Raw genomic sequence first — 16,491 nt, forward strand, 5'->3', positions numbered from 1 at the left:
CTCTACCTGTCCTCCCCCCTTCTCCTCTCTCTCTAGCCAGCAGGCAATCAGCAGGAGGGTCCCCCTACATAAGCCTGGTCCTGCTCAAGGTTTCTTCCTGTTAAAGGGGAGTTTTTCCTTGCCACTGTTGCTTGTTTGGGGTTAGGCCCTGGGGTTCTGTAAAGTGCCGAGAAACAATTTTGATTGTAACAGACGCTATACAAATAAAGATTGATTGATTGTGATTTCACACTACTGATCTCAGGCCAGTGATATCAAGTCTAGACATGTATAGGTCTCTCTGACAAGAGTGTCTACCACGTGGAGCCTATTTGTCAACACACCACCTGGACTTAAGAGTCCAGTCTACATTGCTCAGTAATCAGCTGGACACATCAGACCAGTTTGTTCTCCTCCTGGGACAGGACCCTCCCCAACCTCTGCCATCACCAAAACGCCCCATCCTCTTTGAGAAAAACTACCTATTATTACTGTTATAATGGGACATGTTATGATACTCTCGCGTCGGCACTAGGATCCAGAAGAATGACCCCCTTCTCTCGCTCACTCCCTCTCCCTCCTCCCTCTCGCTCTCAGACTATTTCAGACTCTCTGTCAGACTTGGGCTCACATCGGACGGAGGGATGGAAAGCCTCCAGCGTCTCTCCTCCATCACAGACACCGACCTTTCTCTCCGCGCGTCCGCGACCAGAGCATTCGCCACCACCGCAGCGACAGGAGAGACACCGCGTCACAGCTAATCCGTCCGCACCGCATCATCTCCCTCCAGCGCAGCGCTAGTTACGCTGCAGAAACTGGATTATCAGAGGGATTTTGGGACGGATAGACTCTTCACTGGACCTCTAAATTAACCCCCTCTTCGCCGACAGCACGTACAGTCTCCACTCCGCGCTTGTCTTTTTTCTGCACCGCGTCGGTGATTCGCCCTCACAAGGGGAGAAACTCAGCAGTTGTTGCAGCTTTTTATTTGCATGTCGACGTGCATCCCACCACCATGCGGAGGTTACTGCATTCCTGGAGTTGCTGCTGGTGGATTTGCTGGGTGCTGGTGCAAGCCTCCGCGTTCCCCCGGGCCGACTTTCATCCAGGTGAGTTTGGTCTTTCTGTTGCTTCTGAGACTTTAGCAGACTCGAGCATCAAGCAGCATCCCATCATGAGTCGAACGGCTCGGGAATACTTGGTGCTGTTCACGTCTGCGCGCTCCCCCCGACACCAGCACGTCAAAACTGTCAGACAACCACCCCCCTCCAAAAATAAATAAATAAATAAATAAATAAAAAAGGGGGGGGGGGGGGGATTTATGCGTGATGGAGGAAACGACCGTCCTCTTATTTATATTCTTGTATCTTCCTTCCACGTGAGGCAACTGGTCAGCAAACTATGAATGCGTTTTTCTGGGGTGGGGGGTTCTGGATCGGATAAATGGATGTGAAGCCCTCCCCCCCAAAGCCACCGATGCAGAACAACAAATCAGCAGCGCAACCTCGACTTCACGCTGGGGGGAAATGAAGACTATGTCTATTGGTTTTTTCCAGGCCCATCATTTAGATGCCTCAGAGGGGGTGCACTGATAATCAGATCTGACTTCAGATACCCATAATGCTTTGTAACGCTGTCCTAAATGCTTGCATTTCTCTAATTGGGCTAATCTCCATCTATTACATAACTAAAGTGAACCTCTCAAATGTTCTGAGAGGCAGCCTGCTTCTCACACTCCCCTTCTGACCCTGTGACACCTTTCTCAAGGTCTGAGGAGGAGCCTTGGAAGCACCAAGAACAGGTCACATCCTTCTGACCTGCATCCAGTCTGGATGTTTGACCTTGAATGGGGGGTGTTTGACTACTTGATGATCTCTCCTTCCTGTTGTGGTGATGAGATCAGAGCAATGTTTGCTCGATCCATCCAGGATGTCAGTATCTCCAGTTTAACCTTAAATAAAGATCAATACATGCTGTAGCTGTTTAGCCTAAACCTGCCTGTATCTGCACTGTGAGTGTGGTTGTAGCATTAGCTGAACGGGGCGGTGGGGGATTTTTCTCTGACTTCTCTGATTTTTGAGCCATCCTCTTTTGCTCTTGGTGGAAGGTGTGAGAGCTGCTCTCGCACTCAGATCCTCTGTACCCCATGGCCGTCGGTAGATGTGAGTCATTACAGCAGAGCCGGTTACAATCGGTCTGTATTAGCCCACTTTTCACCTCGCCTGGATTAGGTGCAGTATGTGTGTCTTGTGAGTCTGGAGGATGTGTCATGAATCACAGAGAGTGAAGGATAAACACCCTTTGGTGCTCAGAGCTGCAGGGAAAATAGGTTCTGCTCTGAGAAGATCTCCTGTTAGTTAGGAATCAAGCTTAGACTGACCAAGCGGAGTAGAGGAACAGATAGTCAGGACAGGAAAGTAGGCGATGGTCCCGCAAAATCACTTGTCAGACATGTCAGAAGCACAATTGTGCACCACAGGAAATCGATCTGAAGCAGCTTTGTTGTTTGGCTGAGAGGGAAGTCGCTTTAATGTAACAGAAGATCCCAGCAGGGACAAAAGGACAAGCAGATGTAGGCTGGAGTGATAGTCAGTCCTGATTTGGGTACGTGACAAATATCGGGGGGGAAGGCTTGTCAGCAGGGGGGCAGTTCCAGGTTCAGAAGGTGAATGAGCCCTCTGTCACTCTCTGCTGGACTTCATCGGTTGTGTGCAATTGACTGTGGCGTTGATTTGAGCTTCACCAGCGTCCAGAGAGGCTGGTGAGCTGCTGAGGAGTGTGGAGAAGCAGGGCTGAGCTTCTGTGGATGGGTTCTTTCTATGGCCACAGGTGAACATTTGACTGAAGTTGCTCGTATGACTGACCGATGTCAGCAGCAACCTCTGATAAATTTGTTGGTTTCCCAGCCAGTTGCTAGCCTACCACATAAAAACACATTTGTTCCATCATCCCACCTGTTAGCACCTGTTTGCACATCACTGACTGTCTTTGCAGATGGGCACATGACACAGGCAGGTCCTGCCACATTGCACTGTGGGTTAGTGACAGTTCGCCATGACAGTACGCCACCGCCACACATCTCATAAATTTATCCTGGTACCTGAGAGCATCTGCTGTTAGCGGTGCAGGCTAATAGATGTGCTTGTCCCAGATTGTTTTTAGAACATGATGCTCATAGCTGTGTACCTGCTGTTCTCTGCACCAGTGAATATTTTCCTCAACCGCTCCTCCTCCGTTTTGCTGGATCAGGAGAGCAGAAGTCATCGGTCCTAAGGGTTGGCCTGTGGGAGGAGTTCTTGGTGTCGTTGGTTTGTAATGTTAGAAAGGATCCAGTACTTCTGTGGTAACTGGGAATTTTAGGTCTCAGCCTGCTTGACCCTTTTACTGCTATGGTTGGTGGGTACAAATCTAAATTCTTCAGTCACTCATGTTTGAGAAAATGGTTGGAACTGTTATTTCTGCTGTAACCATGTGAGCCCCCTCGCTCTGGCCCCAGAGGGAACCAGTACAGCTCTGTCTCTTTTCCTTCTTCCTTCTGTTGCGGTGGTTTCAGAACTGCTTTAGCTGTGTTAACATTTTCAATTCCATGCCTGAAACCAATTAAGATGTAAACTTTGGTGCCCGTGTCCACCTGAATTGGCCATGGGAGCACTGGGGGTGGGCAGGGTTGCTCCCATCTGATACCCATCAGACTGTAAAGCACCCTTTTCTGCTTCCCTTGAACCTGGAAACAAATGAGATGCTTCGCTTTGTTAGCCATTTGCAGCCAGCATTCCTGACGCCGCTCTTTTTCTTCCAGCCTTTATTTTTGCCCCGGCAATGCAATGTTACAGTGGGTAAGGATGACATTTCGTGGAAGGGAATTGGATACGGTCCGCGGCCTCCCGCGGCCCCATCGTTATCATCGTCGTCATCGTCTCGGTGCTTTCTGAGCTATTATGTGCCAACTGGGGGGGTGGCTTTATCAGTGAGCGCTGAGGCTCTGTCGACACTAGCCTTGCTTTAACGGATTGATTAGAAGATAGCGTGATTTCTTTTGATGGGGGGGCTACTTGCACAAATGCAACATGTCAGACGAATGCTGGAAACACCCGATCTGTTGTCTTCCTGATTGTTTTTTTTAGGAAAGAGTGCTGAAGATGTTATCAAGTGCTGGTGATGTCAGGAATCTGCCACCTTCTGCTTCAGTGTTCCTGGAGACCATTTCACTACACAGCATTAAAAGCATTGTCAGACCGGACAGTGTTCTAGGGACAGTTGTAGTAGAACCTCGAGAAGAACCTGTCTCTCTTTACAGTTCCACTTCAGTGTCTCCATCCGGATTATGTGGGAAAAGAGGTGCCGGCGTTCCCATTTAATTTTCTGGATGCTGCCTCTCGTATTTTGCCCCGTCGGGCCTGTTTGAGCTGCCGTCTCATCCCCTCCTTTTGCTGTCTGTGGAAGCGACCTTTCTCACTCTTTTTGACATCTTCTGGCACAACAGTAAAAAAAAAATTTTAGTTTTAGATTTTAGTTGATTTGGTTTTGCAGATTTCTTCTGTAAAATATAGAAATCAGGGTTTGAAAGAAAACATTCTTCTTGTTAATGACCTAAATTCTATTTGTTTTGTTTGTACAGCCACAGCTGTCGGGAGTTTCAGTCCAAGGGATGTGGTTTTCCCAGATTATGGAAGTAGTCGGTATTCCTCAAACAGTTTTGGGAACCATGAATCAAAACTGAGGCAGAGCATGGAGAGGGTGTTAATGCTCAGAGCTTCTCCTTCTATCACTTGCTTCCCTCCTGCTTTATGCTAAAGCTAATAAATGCTACAGGATTCCTGGCACGCTGGGTTGCATGCAGCAGACACACAGAGGAGGGAAAATTAAGAAGAGGCTGATGAGATTGAAGAGGTGTGCACCGCCAAGCCTGATCCTCTTTTTTCCTTTCCATTTGGCTAAGCTCCATGCCGAGGGAGTGCCTGTGTCACCGCGAGCTGCTGAGTGTTAAAAGAAGCTTAGACTGACAGGCTGTCGGACGGTGTGGAAGCTGACGAGCGTAACCGAGGGTGAAGCAGAACAAACCGTGTGTTGAGGCGAGAGCGAGAGGAGAAAACAAAAGGCCAAACGTGGTGAATGTGGCCTCCACCTGCCCCGCATGGAGGAAGATGATGAGCTGTTCGCTCTCAGCTGTGATTTGACCGGGGCCAGACGGCGGTGACAAAGGTGATTGTTCAGCCTTTCTGCTCCTCCTCCAGCCTCAGAAGATCCTCAACGACCTCAGAAGATCCTCAACAACCTCAGAAGACATCGTTCTTTTGGGTCTTCTTGCCCCGTTCTGCCATCAGTCATCTGACCTCTGATATCCCACTCTTAAGTTATCTGCTGTTGTTTATTGCCCTCTTTTCCCTCATCTTGTCATAGTTCCAACACGCATGCACACAAATGTGCACACACACTTGCACACACACGTGCACACACACAGGCCCATTTTAATGTGAGCATTGTTTGCTGTTTTTAATGACACATTTATTCACCCACGGACACCTCTGAATGTTCTCCTGCTCTACTGTTGAATTGGATGTGTGGATTTTCTGAAGAGAACAGGCGTAGAGAGACAGCTCTTGGCTGCCAACAGCAATAATCATCTTTTCACTCAGTATCATAATTGCTGCGAGTGTTTGTCCTCAGATGTCCTCACAAGTGTGAAATAAATGTAGGTTCAAACCAACAAACTAAAAATTTCCACAGGTTCCACAGGTTCTCCTGTCAGTGAAGATACCACACCAGCTAACGCACCCTCTCTCGTTTTATCTCAAAGTTCAAGTTAAGTTGATGTTTTTTCATTCCCTTCATTCATCCACATCCATGTTGGGTCTCTGGACAGATCAGGATTTCCTGTCTCATATCTTAAACACAGCTTAAACACAAACCAGTTCCTGCTCTTCAGTCGCATTTAGGTCCTAAATAACTGCGTCACCTAAGCCTTGGTCAAGTACAGGCCTGGGTCACCTACAGGTCCGAGTCACCAACAGATCCGGGACTCTTGCAGACCCAGGTCACCTACAGGCACAGGTCACCTACAGGCCCGTGTCTCTTACAGATTTGGGTCTCTCACACCCGGCTCACCTACAGGCATAACCAAGAAGATGCTGTGACAGTGTAAGTGGGGCCTGCGCTGGTTTTAAGCCACTTTGCTCCTCCAGTTGAGCCAAAGCTACTGAATAAAGAGGAACGAGATGCCAGGAACTGTTGTGTCACGGGCAGCAGAAGCCTCCTCATTAAAGTTCTGCAGCACCGTTGGTTTTTCCACTTTAATGCTTGGAAGACGCTGGCTTCTCCCTCGGAGGGATCAGAATGTGGAGGCGAGGGGACATGGCCGGTGGAACCCAATTTGCCTGTGTTCCAGAGGGAGGTGTTTTAAAGTGGGCTTGTATCTCCTCCTCCACTCTTATCCCTGCTGACCTCTCTCTGCTTCGGGCTCTGCTTTGCCTTCAGGAGTCTTCGCTTCTTCTGTTTTTACCAAACACGCGTTTTCGCTCAATTTCTCATCTTGGTCATGTGATCGGGATCGGGAAGACCCGATGGTGCGCTCCTCTGTCAGGCACCACATTAAAATTCTCCAGATGTTGGAAGACTCTCTTTAACCAATGTGCGGAAACCAGTGAGAGCTGAACCACCTTCAGGTGTGAACGCAGCCTTTATCATTAGAGCCGACAGGAGTGTTGGCATGTCAACGGTGTAAAAGATGACAAATGTGGGATGAATGGGAGAAGTAGTGAAGGTGCCGCAACTTCAGCAGGACCACCTAGCACACCTCTGAGCGTTGACCTGATGAAGAGAAGGAAGAAGAGCACCACCAACAGGAGGACCCTGGTGGCTGAGGTCAGTGACCCATCTACTGCTTGCGTCCTCCTGTTCCACCACAATGCGGGTCCGCTCTAGTCCTGGAGGAGAAGTCCCGATGCAGCTCCTGACAGCATCGATGCTTCGTAGATTTAAAATCAATCCCCCTTCATCTCTAAATAACTCTCACAACAGGTTCCTTTCTTTGCTGAGTGGACTGGTTAGTGCCGGACTATTAAACCTTCAGTCAGTGAAGTCGGTCATGTGTGTGTGTGTGTGTGTGGAGGGGGGGAACAGTTAATAGATATTTCAAAAAGCCAGCCAGAAATCCACTTCAGGTAAATATGTTTAATTTTTCCACCAGATGTCCTTCAGGACCTTCTCGAGTTGAGAAGGTTTATCCTTGGAATGCACCAGAAGCACACTGGTTACACAGTGGCTTCCAAGGCTCTGGCTTTCATCATTTTAATTTCCTTTCTCTCTGAATTGGAGATGGAGGGATGCAGGGAGGGAAGGAGAGAGAGATGGAAGGAGGGGGGGGGGGGCTTGGTCCTTCAGTACTGAAACATGGGAGACCTTACCCCATTCCTCACTTGGTGACAAACACCAGTGTTCCACCTGAAATGTCTTTGGATTTACACTGAGAACTGCAGTCATCTTTCTTCTTTTAATCACTCGGGGGCCAGCGCCGCTGCTCGCCACGTCCCCGGGCCGATATATGACCCACGGGGAAAATGACATGGAAACCAGCCAAGCCTGACGCTCCCCCGAGAAGGAAACAGGTGGGAGAGAGAGAGAGAGAGAGAGAGAGAGAGAGAGAGAGAGAGAGAGAGAGAGAGAGAGAGAGAGAGAGAGAGAGAGAGAGAGAGAGAGAGAGAGAGAGAGAGAGAGAGAGAGAGAGAGAGGAGAGAGAGAGAAGAGAGAGAGAGAGAGAGAGAGAGAGAGAGAGAGAGAGAGAGAGAGAGAGAGAGAGAGATGAGAGAGAGAGAGAGAGAGAGATGGTGGCGAGACCGAGGGAGATAGAGAGAGTGTCAGAAAGCAACTTGATGCTACTTCAGAGCGTTTTGTCATGGGTGTGTCTTGTATTGGTTCTGGAAGCTTCTCTAATCCAGTCGGTAACAGTCGACCACTGAACAGTGTGTGGTCTCTGTTGTTTTTGATTTCAGCCAATCACACAATGGCAATTCATCCATCCATCCATCCATTGTCCTTCCTAATGGGGGGCTCTGGACATCACATTTAGCCTGATAAATGTAATAGTCACACATATGAATCTCAGCAGCTCTATTATCAGCACACACAGAATGGTCATGTGACTTACACCGGCATAATGACATCATCAGTCCTCAGTGATTCACGTGTCAATGACATGCTAATGACATGTGGAACAGACTGAAGGAAGTTTCTCTCCATTTGATGCTGGTTCCTGTTAAGCTCCTACCTCTGCTGTCACATGATGCTAGCAGGTGCCACCAAAACCGACCGACAGCAAATGTTGAATCAGGGAGACCCGGATATGGCCAACATCATCATTTCAGGGCCTCTTTCTCACACACACACACACACACACATCCCCACAGACATTTGGCTGTCCTGACCATGAGGCATCATCACTCCTCCTCTCTTTGTTCCAGATTCAAGAGGTGGAGATCAGCAGGGAGACACCCCTTTGACCGACCACCCAGGTGGGGGGTGGAAGTCATACATTCTTTCTCCATTATGTGTCTGGGTTGCATCTTGTCCTCTGCGGTCCGGTTGAAGACGCAGCGCTGCGTATGCAGGCATAAAGACACTCCGGTGTATCCCAGCGTTCCTGATTGACACTTTTGCCGGCTCAGTGGTAAAACAAGACTTTGAACTTTGCAGCATAAAGACCAAACCACAGTGTTCGTGTCTGGTTGAGTCGATCTACACGGGTCAACTCTGCAGGGAAAAAAATGGTCAAAGACAGAAACAATGGTGATGGAAAATGGAAGCTGGGAATGTGTTATCCTGCATTGTTATTTTTATAGTTAGAATCATCAGCTGCCAGCCATGGTAGCATGATAATGTGGACTGACCACTGTAAATTCATGAAGAACTCTGGATTTAATGGTGCTGGAACCATCATGTTTGGGGTGGCCACCAGGGGGCAAAAGCACTGCCAGCTCAGGGTGTTGCTACTGATATCATAAATGTATCCGACACATGAACTAGCATCAGGCTACATGATCTGCGCGCTTGCAGCATCCAAATCCAAACAGGCTGATGCCAAAGGGAAAAGAGTCACAGAGGGAACAAGTAGATGGGTATGAGGGGGCGTGATTACCCATCTTCCTAGTTGCCATAGTAACCCAAATGATTTTTCCCTCCCCTACATCCTTTGTGAGCGATAAGTGTCAGTCAGTTAGAGCCAGTGTTGCTCATTGGTGCTTCACCTGTGATTCTTGAAACAGAGTGAGATTTGGCGCCATCTAGTGACCCAAATACCAACGTCACCAATCCATCATAGATTGACAGTCCAGTGATTCCCTATTGCAAATTAAGTTCCAAATGAAACTTAAGCAGCTAATGATGAAGTTCATCCAGGAGTCTGTTTGTCTGATAACTTGGAGCTTGGAAAGAGGGGGAAGGTGGGGAAGAGTTCCTTTAAAAAACATTTCAGCTCAGATTTTCAGCTGAAAGGACCTTTCTGCAGCCATTTCTAAGAGCGAACTGTCTTAACATCTTTCAGGGATCATTCTGGGATTCTGTCATGTGCTGGAAGTTCAGATCTTCTGAAGCGATAGCAGCACCGAGGAAGTGCCACCGCTCCAGCTAATCCGGTGCTACTCTGGTGCTGATCGCGTGGAGCAGCTGACTCAGTGCTTATCGACTGGAACATACAAATGTCATCTTTAAGCTAGTTTTAGTGGGACACTCCCAGCTGGGTTTCAATGCCATGGCTGTGGAGTTGTGCCTCAGACTTCCTGTACAGTAGAGCCACCGTGAAATCCTCCGTTTGATCGAGTCGGAGAGAATTTGAGCCTGAGCAGCAGCTGCGAGTCAAAGACAGGACACTTGGAGCACTCCACACTCTGGGCTCCTGGCTGAAGCGGGTCTGAAGGCCTTATCAGGGTGACCCAACCCCGACCACCACTGAGTGCTTTGAAAGCCTCCTCTCTGATGTGGGACTGAGGAGAGCCTCAGCTCGTCGACCAACTGCTAACAGCTGATATGGCTAACATATGATTCTCACTCTGTCTGGCAGGAAATGACCTTCACATGGATGACCTTGAGCTCCACCCACCTATATTCATGCATTAAATAGATCCTAATTAGCACCTATAGAGGAGGCACAGCATATTTTTTATGGATTTTGATTTTTCTCTGAGGATCACAAAATCTCTGATGATTGATGACATGCTTCCGTCTGATTTTAAGGGAAATTCGATCCATTCATAATCCTGAACAAACATTGGAGACAGTAGTGATGCAACGAGGGGTGGATTTATCGCAGTAATAAAGCAGCCCTGCTTCATTTCTCCTGCGTTGCCTCTTTTCTCTCTTTGATAATGTAACTGACGCGGTGCTCGGCATGATTGTCCTGATCATCTGTCTGATATAGAGGACAAACTTCCCTTCGCTTCCCTCCAGTAGAAAAATCCCACATCTGCTGTTTTTTTCTTGTAACAGACCATCATCCGTCCCTGAAATTCTTCAGATAAACGAACACAGTAAACGGGAAACATCCCAGCTCGTCATTATTTAGTCACGACTGAGGCATTTTTAATGCAGCGCACCATCGGAGACTGCAGCCTGAGTCTGTCCTTTCCTAGAAAATCAGGGGCACGTGAGCATGACACATAACTTGATTGGGATAATCACGATAAAACAGCGATCCTGATCCAGCTGAGTTTGTCAATTCGTTTTTTTTTTTTTTTTTATTTTAACTGAAGCTTCAGCATGAAAAGCAGCAAAATCAGACAGCAGCCATATTTGCTACAGTTGCACTTGCAAATAGCATGAACGAGAGGAGCCAAGAGGAACAGTGCAGAGGATCCCTGATTGTGCTCCCTGTGAGAGGATGTGATGTAAAGCACAAACAGAGGCTGATCCTCAGCCATTGAAGGCAGCAACACAAAGAGGATAAAGACATTGAGAATGAATTGGATTAAATGGGATGGGTGGAGAACATTAGCCGTTAGGTCAGAGCCATTGTAGCGTGAGTCACTTCCTCCATGTCTAATCTCTCTAATTAGGCCTCATCGGTGTTTGCCCTCTTCGTCTCCTCCCCCGACTCTTCCGCACAGCTGAAGAGGATGGAGGTAAAACAGGAACAAACCCGTCAGTGTACTCTCACACTCACCGGTGCTAGCGTTGACAGCTGTTTGCCTTTGATCAAGCCTTTGTTACACTGTGGTAGGTAAAGACTCTTCATAACATCTTCGTCTTCTCGATATTAGTTTCTATTGGTCAAAGGCTGGCTGGTGTTTACACAAAAGAACATGAATTCCAAGAAAATCAACAAGGAGCTAGCAATAGCACTGACATCGTTGCTGCTGTTAGACAAACGCTAATACAGTACAAGCGCCTCTGCTGGTGTTATTCCCAGCTGCTGCTGAAACTCAGAAGCATGAGTGGACGGAAGGCTGCTGAGGAGACGCCACACGTACCAGAGACCTTTGTAGAACCTATGCAAAACTCACGTAGGACAATTGTAACTGCACAGTCAGCAAGGGACGAAAGGGAGCTGTGTGCAGCTGTGAAGGCTGGGAGCGTGTTGGGCTTTGACGCGCTGCTGATGGCAGTGCTGTCAGCCATGCCTGCATATTTGTGTGTTAGCATGCATGCGCAGGGAATGCTAATGGAGGGCCTTCTGATCCTGTGTGGACCATGCTGGCTGGGTTTTTTAGGCAACCAGCAAAGCAGCGAGTCTGAGCTCTGCTTATAGAGCAGACAGGACTGGCAAGGAGAGCCATGGACAGACGGGGGGATGGCGGGATCTAGAGGAGGACAGATCAAACTTAAGCCTCTGGAGGAGGGTTTCAGCCTGACGGGGGCCTGTTTGTGTTTCAAGTGGTTTCAGGAATATTCTAATCGGCCAATATTCCAGTTGAGATCAAAGTGAAAGATGGATTTGTGAGGAAGGATGATTCCTCATCTTTGTTTCTGCTGGTGTACCAGAGCTAAACCTGCTTAAGATGGATTCCTCGACTTGGGCGTAAAACTCCTGGATGCTTCCTCACATCCCCTTTAGATGAACTCTCCCTCCTGCCCTGCGGCAGAATCAGAGCAGAGTACTTGCTTCCTTAACGGATCCATCCTAAAATAACATCAAAGCCACCTGATGGACTGCAGCCTCACTGAGAGGGGAATCCATGGCTGAGAGCTGGAGGGAGGGCTGTTTCTGTTGTTTTTGGGACAGTTTGGTGCTGATGCATAAATGTGTCCAAAAATCTTGGAGATATTCAGCAGGATCGATTATTCATGATCAGATACCTCTTTCTGCTGACAAAGCTGACAGGAAGTTCTGAGGAGCACATGGAAGTGCAGAAGAGAGGTCAACTTCCTCCTGAAGCCATATAAATGTAGAATTAGGTAACGTTTCCGGGTGCTTTGGAGCAAGAGGAGTGTGTGATGAGCCAGTTATAGGGACTGAAGCTGAGTCCTGGCCTCACATCTCATTCTATGACGAGGTCAACTAACTGAAGTCTGGGCCGAGTGATCATCTGCCAAATATCATATAACACATGTGAGGGATTGCTCTCGAACCCATGATCCTGACCCTGACACCCTGATCCTGAGTCCCTGATCCTGACAGTGATCCTGACAGCGATCCTGACAGCGATCCTGACAGCGATCCTGACACCCTGATCCTGACAAACTATTCCTGACACCTTGATCCTGACAACGATCCTGACACCTTGATCCTGACTCCCTGATCCTGACATCCCGATCCTGACACAGTGATCCTTTCACACCCATCCTGTCAACCTTATCCTGGCACCCTGATCTTGACAGCCTCATCCTTCCAGGCTAATCCTGACTCCCTGATCCTGAAACCCTCATCCTGACTCCCTGATCCTGACACAGTGATCCTGACACCTGATCCTGACACAGTGATCCTTTAGTCAGACAGCACTTAAGAGGTAACGACCCTCATGTAAATACACCAAAAAGCAAAGACGGGTTTCAGGACCAAGAAGAGGGGAACAGAAAAGACATCAGAGATGAGGACAGGATCTCCAGAAGGGGTGAAGCACAGCACGCAGCTATGCTTTGGTTTGTAGAGATGAACTGGTAATAAAGGCTGATAAGCGGCCACTGTTGGCTCATCAGACCTGAAGCTGATGATGATTTTTGGATCAGCTGCGTAGAGCTTTGGACCAGACGGCTGTTAAATTAAGCAAAGATGTGAAAAGTCCCCAGGAGTCCTGACAGCCGGACTGGAAGTTTAGACAAATGTCAATGTGAGGCAGATTAAGTGCCACATCCATGATCCCCAGAGGAAGAATTGCTTCATCTCGGGCTGTTCTACTGTGGTGTCCTCAGGGAAAATCTGATTTATCTGAAAGAATCTGGAAACAAGAAGGTCAGGTGGTTTTGGTTTCAGGGCGTCCTTACAGCAGCACCACCTTTAGACACTTTTTTGCATTGGTTGAAAGTGCCGCTTTGGAGATATTTAATAGATAACTTCAATATTGGTTCAACAAATTTTCATGTTGAATACAGTTGAGTGGATATGCTAATATGTTAAATATTCCATAGCTATACTAAGGAGATCCTTTTTCTTTACTGTCAGCTCAATTATTGAAACATGGGTATTTATCTTTGTGCCGCGACTCGTCTCCACTTCCTGTTTTCGTTGTGATTTCGGGCTGCTTTTATTCACCTTCACCTCAGCCCCAATCCATGAATAACAGCAAACAGACCCAGAATCAATAACACCGATTGAATGAAGGCTAGAACTCCTTTTAACAGATCATCATCACCTTTTGATCCGAGCAGCAGCCTCTTTTTCTTCCCTGTCGTGCTTGTCATGAAATGAATATAAATCAGGGATACAGCCAGTAAATACGTCCTCTGTGGAGTTCAGCTGCTGGCTGGCTGGCTGGAACTGGACACTAAGCTGTAAATAAAGGCCTTAACGCTCTCTGACAAATGGCCTCAAAACCCCAGTGCAGCTGCTCTGTGTGTGACAGGGCGCTTTAGCATAAAGGCGGTGCTGAGCGCTCATCAAAGACCATGAGCTGAATACAAACTGCCGGCTTTCTCCTCACACACTTATGAGTAATTTGTCTAGGGGCGGGGGGGCGTTCCATTAGGCAGAAAGCGTGTGGATGATTGTTTTTCGTTGGCTAATGGTGCCACTGCTGCCTGATTCATTCCTGTAACCCACATCCTCCACACCCCAGTTGATCAGCTGACTGGCCGGCTAGCAGTCAGAGTGGACGTAATGGATGCAGGACCCTCCCCCACGGCTGCTGCCAAAACTAATAGGCCAATTAGTATGTTGAGATTTTTCTGATGACTACATTAGATAGCAACCCCAGCAACATCATAATGAACCGTGTGTGTGTGTGTTCTTATATAGATGCTACTGAATATGGACAAAGATGCACTTTTTACAAGTAAAATGAGGAGATTTTGTCTCAAAACTTCAAAGCTGTTTCAATTCTAACTTGGCCTGGCACAATGTTAGGGTCAAGTTCAGGGGTTTGGCTGGGATTGTGAGGGTAAGGAGGTGCTGGGATTGGTGATATCTATGAAAGATCTCAAAAATATAGAGGTCCAGTGATCTTGAATGGAGATTTTTTAGAAAGTCTGTGATAGGTCTCGGCTTTTTCCTGGACCCAAAAGCAGACAAAATGCAGTGGGAATAATGTCCAAAGCAATGTCTTTATTAAAAGATCAATTCAACAGTCCTCCTGGACCACAGAGGAAGCACTTGTCCAGCTTTCCGGGGTGCACAGAGAGCTCCAGCGTGGAGCAAACATGGGAGTCAGGTCTAGCATGTTCTTCCCTCCAACAGGGCAGCGTGGAAACCTCAAAAAAGCAGGGAGAGGCATTACAACAAGTTCCAAAAAACAACAAAGAAACAGGAGTCAGATCTACCATGGTAAATACAATAACTCTCCGAAGCTGGCAGACAGGCGCTCCATCCTTAAATACGCGGCTGATGGAGATTGCTGACAGGTGCATTCACCTGCAGCGCCAGCTGGAGCAAATTACCTGCTCCTCCACCCCCCCTGCAGGAAAAAGCAAGCAACACACAACCTGGAACCCTGGACCCCAACAGTCTGACGTTGTTGAGGTGTAAGAGATTAGTAGGTGCAGGAGGCTGCATGATCAGCATCAAATGACTAACAAGTCAGCTGTGTATTTTAGGGTGAGTCCTGTTTTAAAAACAGAGCAGAAGCTCAACCCAGCGTGGTTGTAGTGTCAGATGGTCGCCAAAGTGACTCACTGATGCCATCAGCACATTCCCAATTGGCACATTTCTGCTAAACTTCAGAATTAACCTCCAGCTGAAGACGGACAGGTAAATTCAGTCATTGACGCCGAGTCACCGCAGAGGCGTCCATCTCCAAAGATGAGACAACCATGATGACACACTGGTATAGAACCCTCATCCACTTTTCTACGTGCCATCCAGTCAATAGCCATTGTTACTGTGCAATGGACTGAACCAGAGAAGTGGGGGGGGGGGGTACACAGCTGTTTGTGGACACCAGTATCTATTGGGACAGACTAATAACACTAATAATTATTGGAAATGTATCGATGCATGTCCAACATGTGATTTTCTGAACTTGCTGGCCTATTTCATGTCACCAACATCAGCAACCAGCTGACTGGACTGTTTTCATTTTCATTAACCATGCAGCGCTCACCATAGGGTTTCCCATCTTAGTTTGAGTCCCAGGATTCCTGCTGTAGACCTGTTGCCAGGGCAAAGGGCAAGATCCCCCCAGGAGTAACAGCCTCATCAAGGCTGGATGAGGATATCAGATCAGAGACACGTTAAGGGAGAAAAGCTGTGTGATGGGACATAGTTCACAGGAGGCCGAAAAGGTCGAAGCTACGACGTAACCTGAGATGATGCTGCTCTTGTTCTGCCACTTCATCCTTTAAAAAGACCTAATCCAGGTCTCCTCCTGCGTCTCCGTGGGGAGTTCTGACACAGGAATGCCTGAACTTTTCGTTTCAATTGCTCTGGTGCGGACGCGCTAATGGCCTTCATCGTCATCGCTATGGCAACTGCACCTTTGAGTCCCCACATAACCTCTGTCCCACATGTGCAAATATCAAAAGATGCTAAGATGCTGCTTTCTACATCAGTCCTTTTAAGTCCTGGGAAAGTAAATGTGCTAAACTGGGAGCATGGGGAGAACAAGCGGGCCGGTGGGCCGGGCAGAACAACCAGAGTTGTGGGTTGCTACGGCTGCAGGAGAAAGGACCTCTTTCAACTCGCTCCACTCCAATCAGACTCAACTTGTTCTCCTTCATTACACTTAGCCAGGCAGCCGTGTCTCTTCCCAGTCCTCTAATTTGTCTCTCGCTGTCCGTCTTCCTCACTCATGGCTCTTTTCTTAGGTTCCGTATGCATAATCTCTGAGAATTGGCTCAATAACCTGAAATTGAGTTTTGGTGCCGCTGGTATTTGAGGGTTTGCTGGAAGCTGTAATCAATACTGGGGCGCCATGGGGCCATTATGGAAATCAGGCA

At 47.9% G+C, this 16,491-nt stretch overlaps 1 protein-coding gene and 1 long non-coding RNA gene across 2 annotated transcripts in view; one reads left to right on the plus strand and one right to left on the minus strand.

Annotated features, from left to right (window-relative positions):
• The first annotated feature begins 587 nt into the window (after window positions 1–587).
• The window catches only part of LOC101074143 (protein tyrosine phosphatase receptor type G), a 142,493-nt gene continuing 126,589 nt past the window's right edge, over window positions 588–16,491 (plus strand). Inside the window, 1 exon segment of the mRNA XM_029826708.1 lies at window positions 588–1,088. Within this exon segment, the coding sequence (XP_029682568.1) occupies window positions 995–1,088 (94 nt within the window). The 5' untranslated portion in view covers window positions 588–994.
• LOC105417800 (uncharacterized) lies at window positions 14,282–14,952 on the minus strand. The gene is made up of 2 exons (XR_965305.2): window positions 14,878–14,952; window positions 14,282–14,808 (listed from the first exon to the last, which is right to left on the minus strand). It is a non-coding gene; the product is annotated as an uncharacterized lncRNA (long non-coding RNA).

The sequence above is a fragment of the Takifugu rubripes genome, chromosome 19 (genome assembly GCF_901000725.2).
Source record: "Takifugu rubripes chromosome 19, fTakRub1.2, whole genome shotgun sequence".
Taxonomy (NCBI): Eukaryota; Metazoa; Chordata; class Actinopteri; order Tetraodontiformes; family Tetraodontidae; genus Takifugu; species Takifugu rubripes.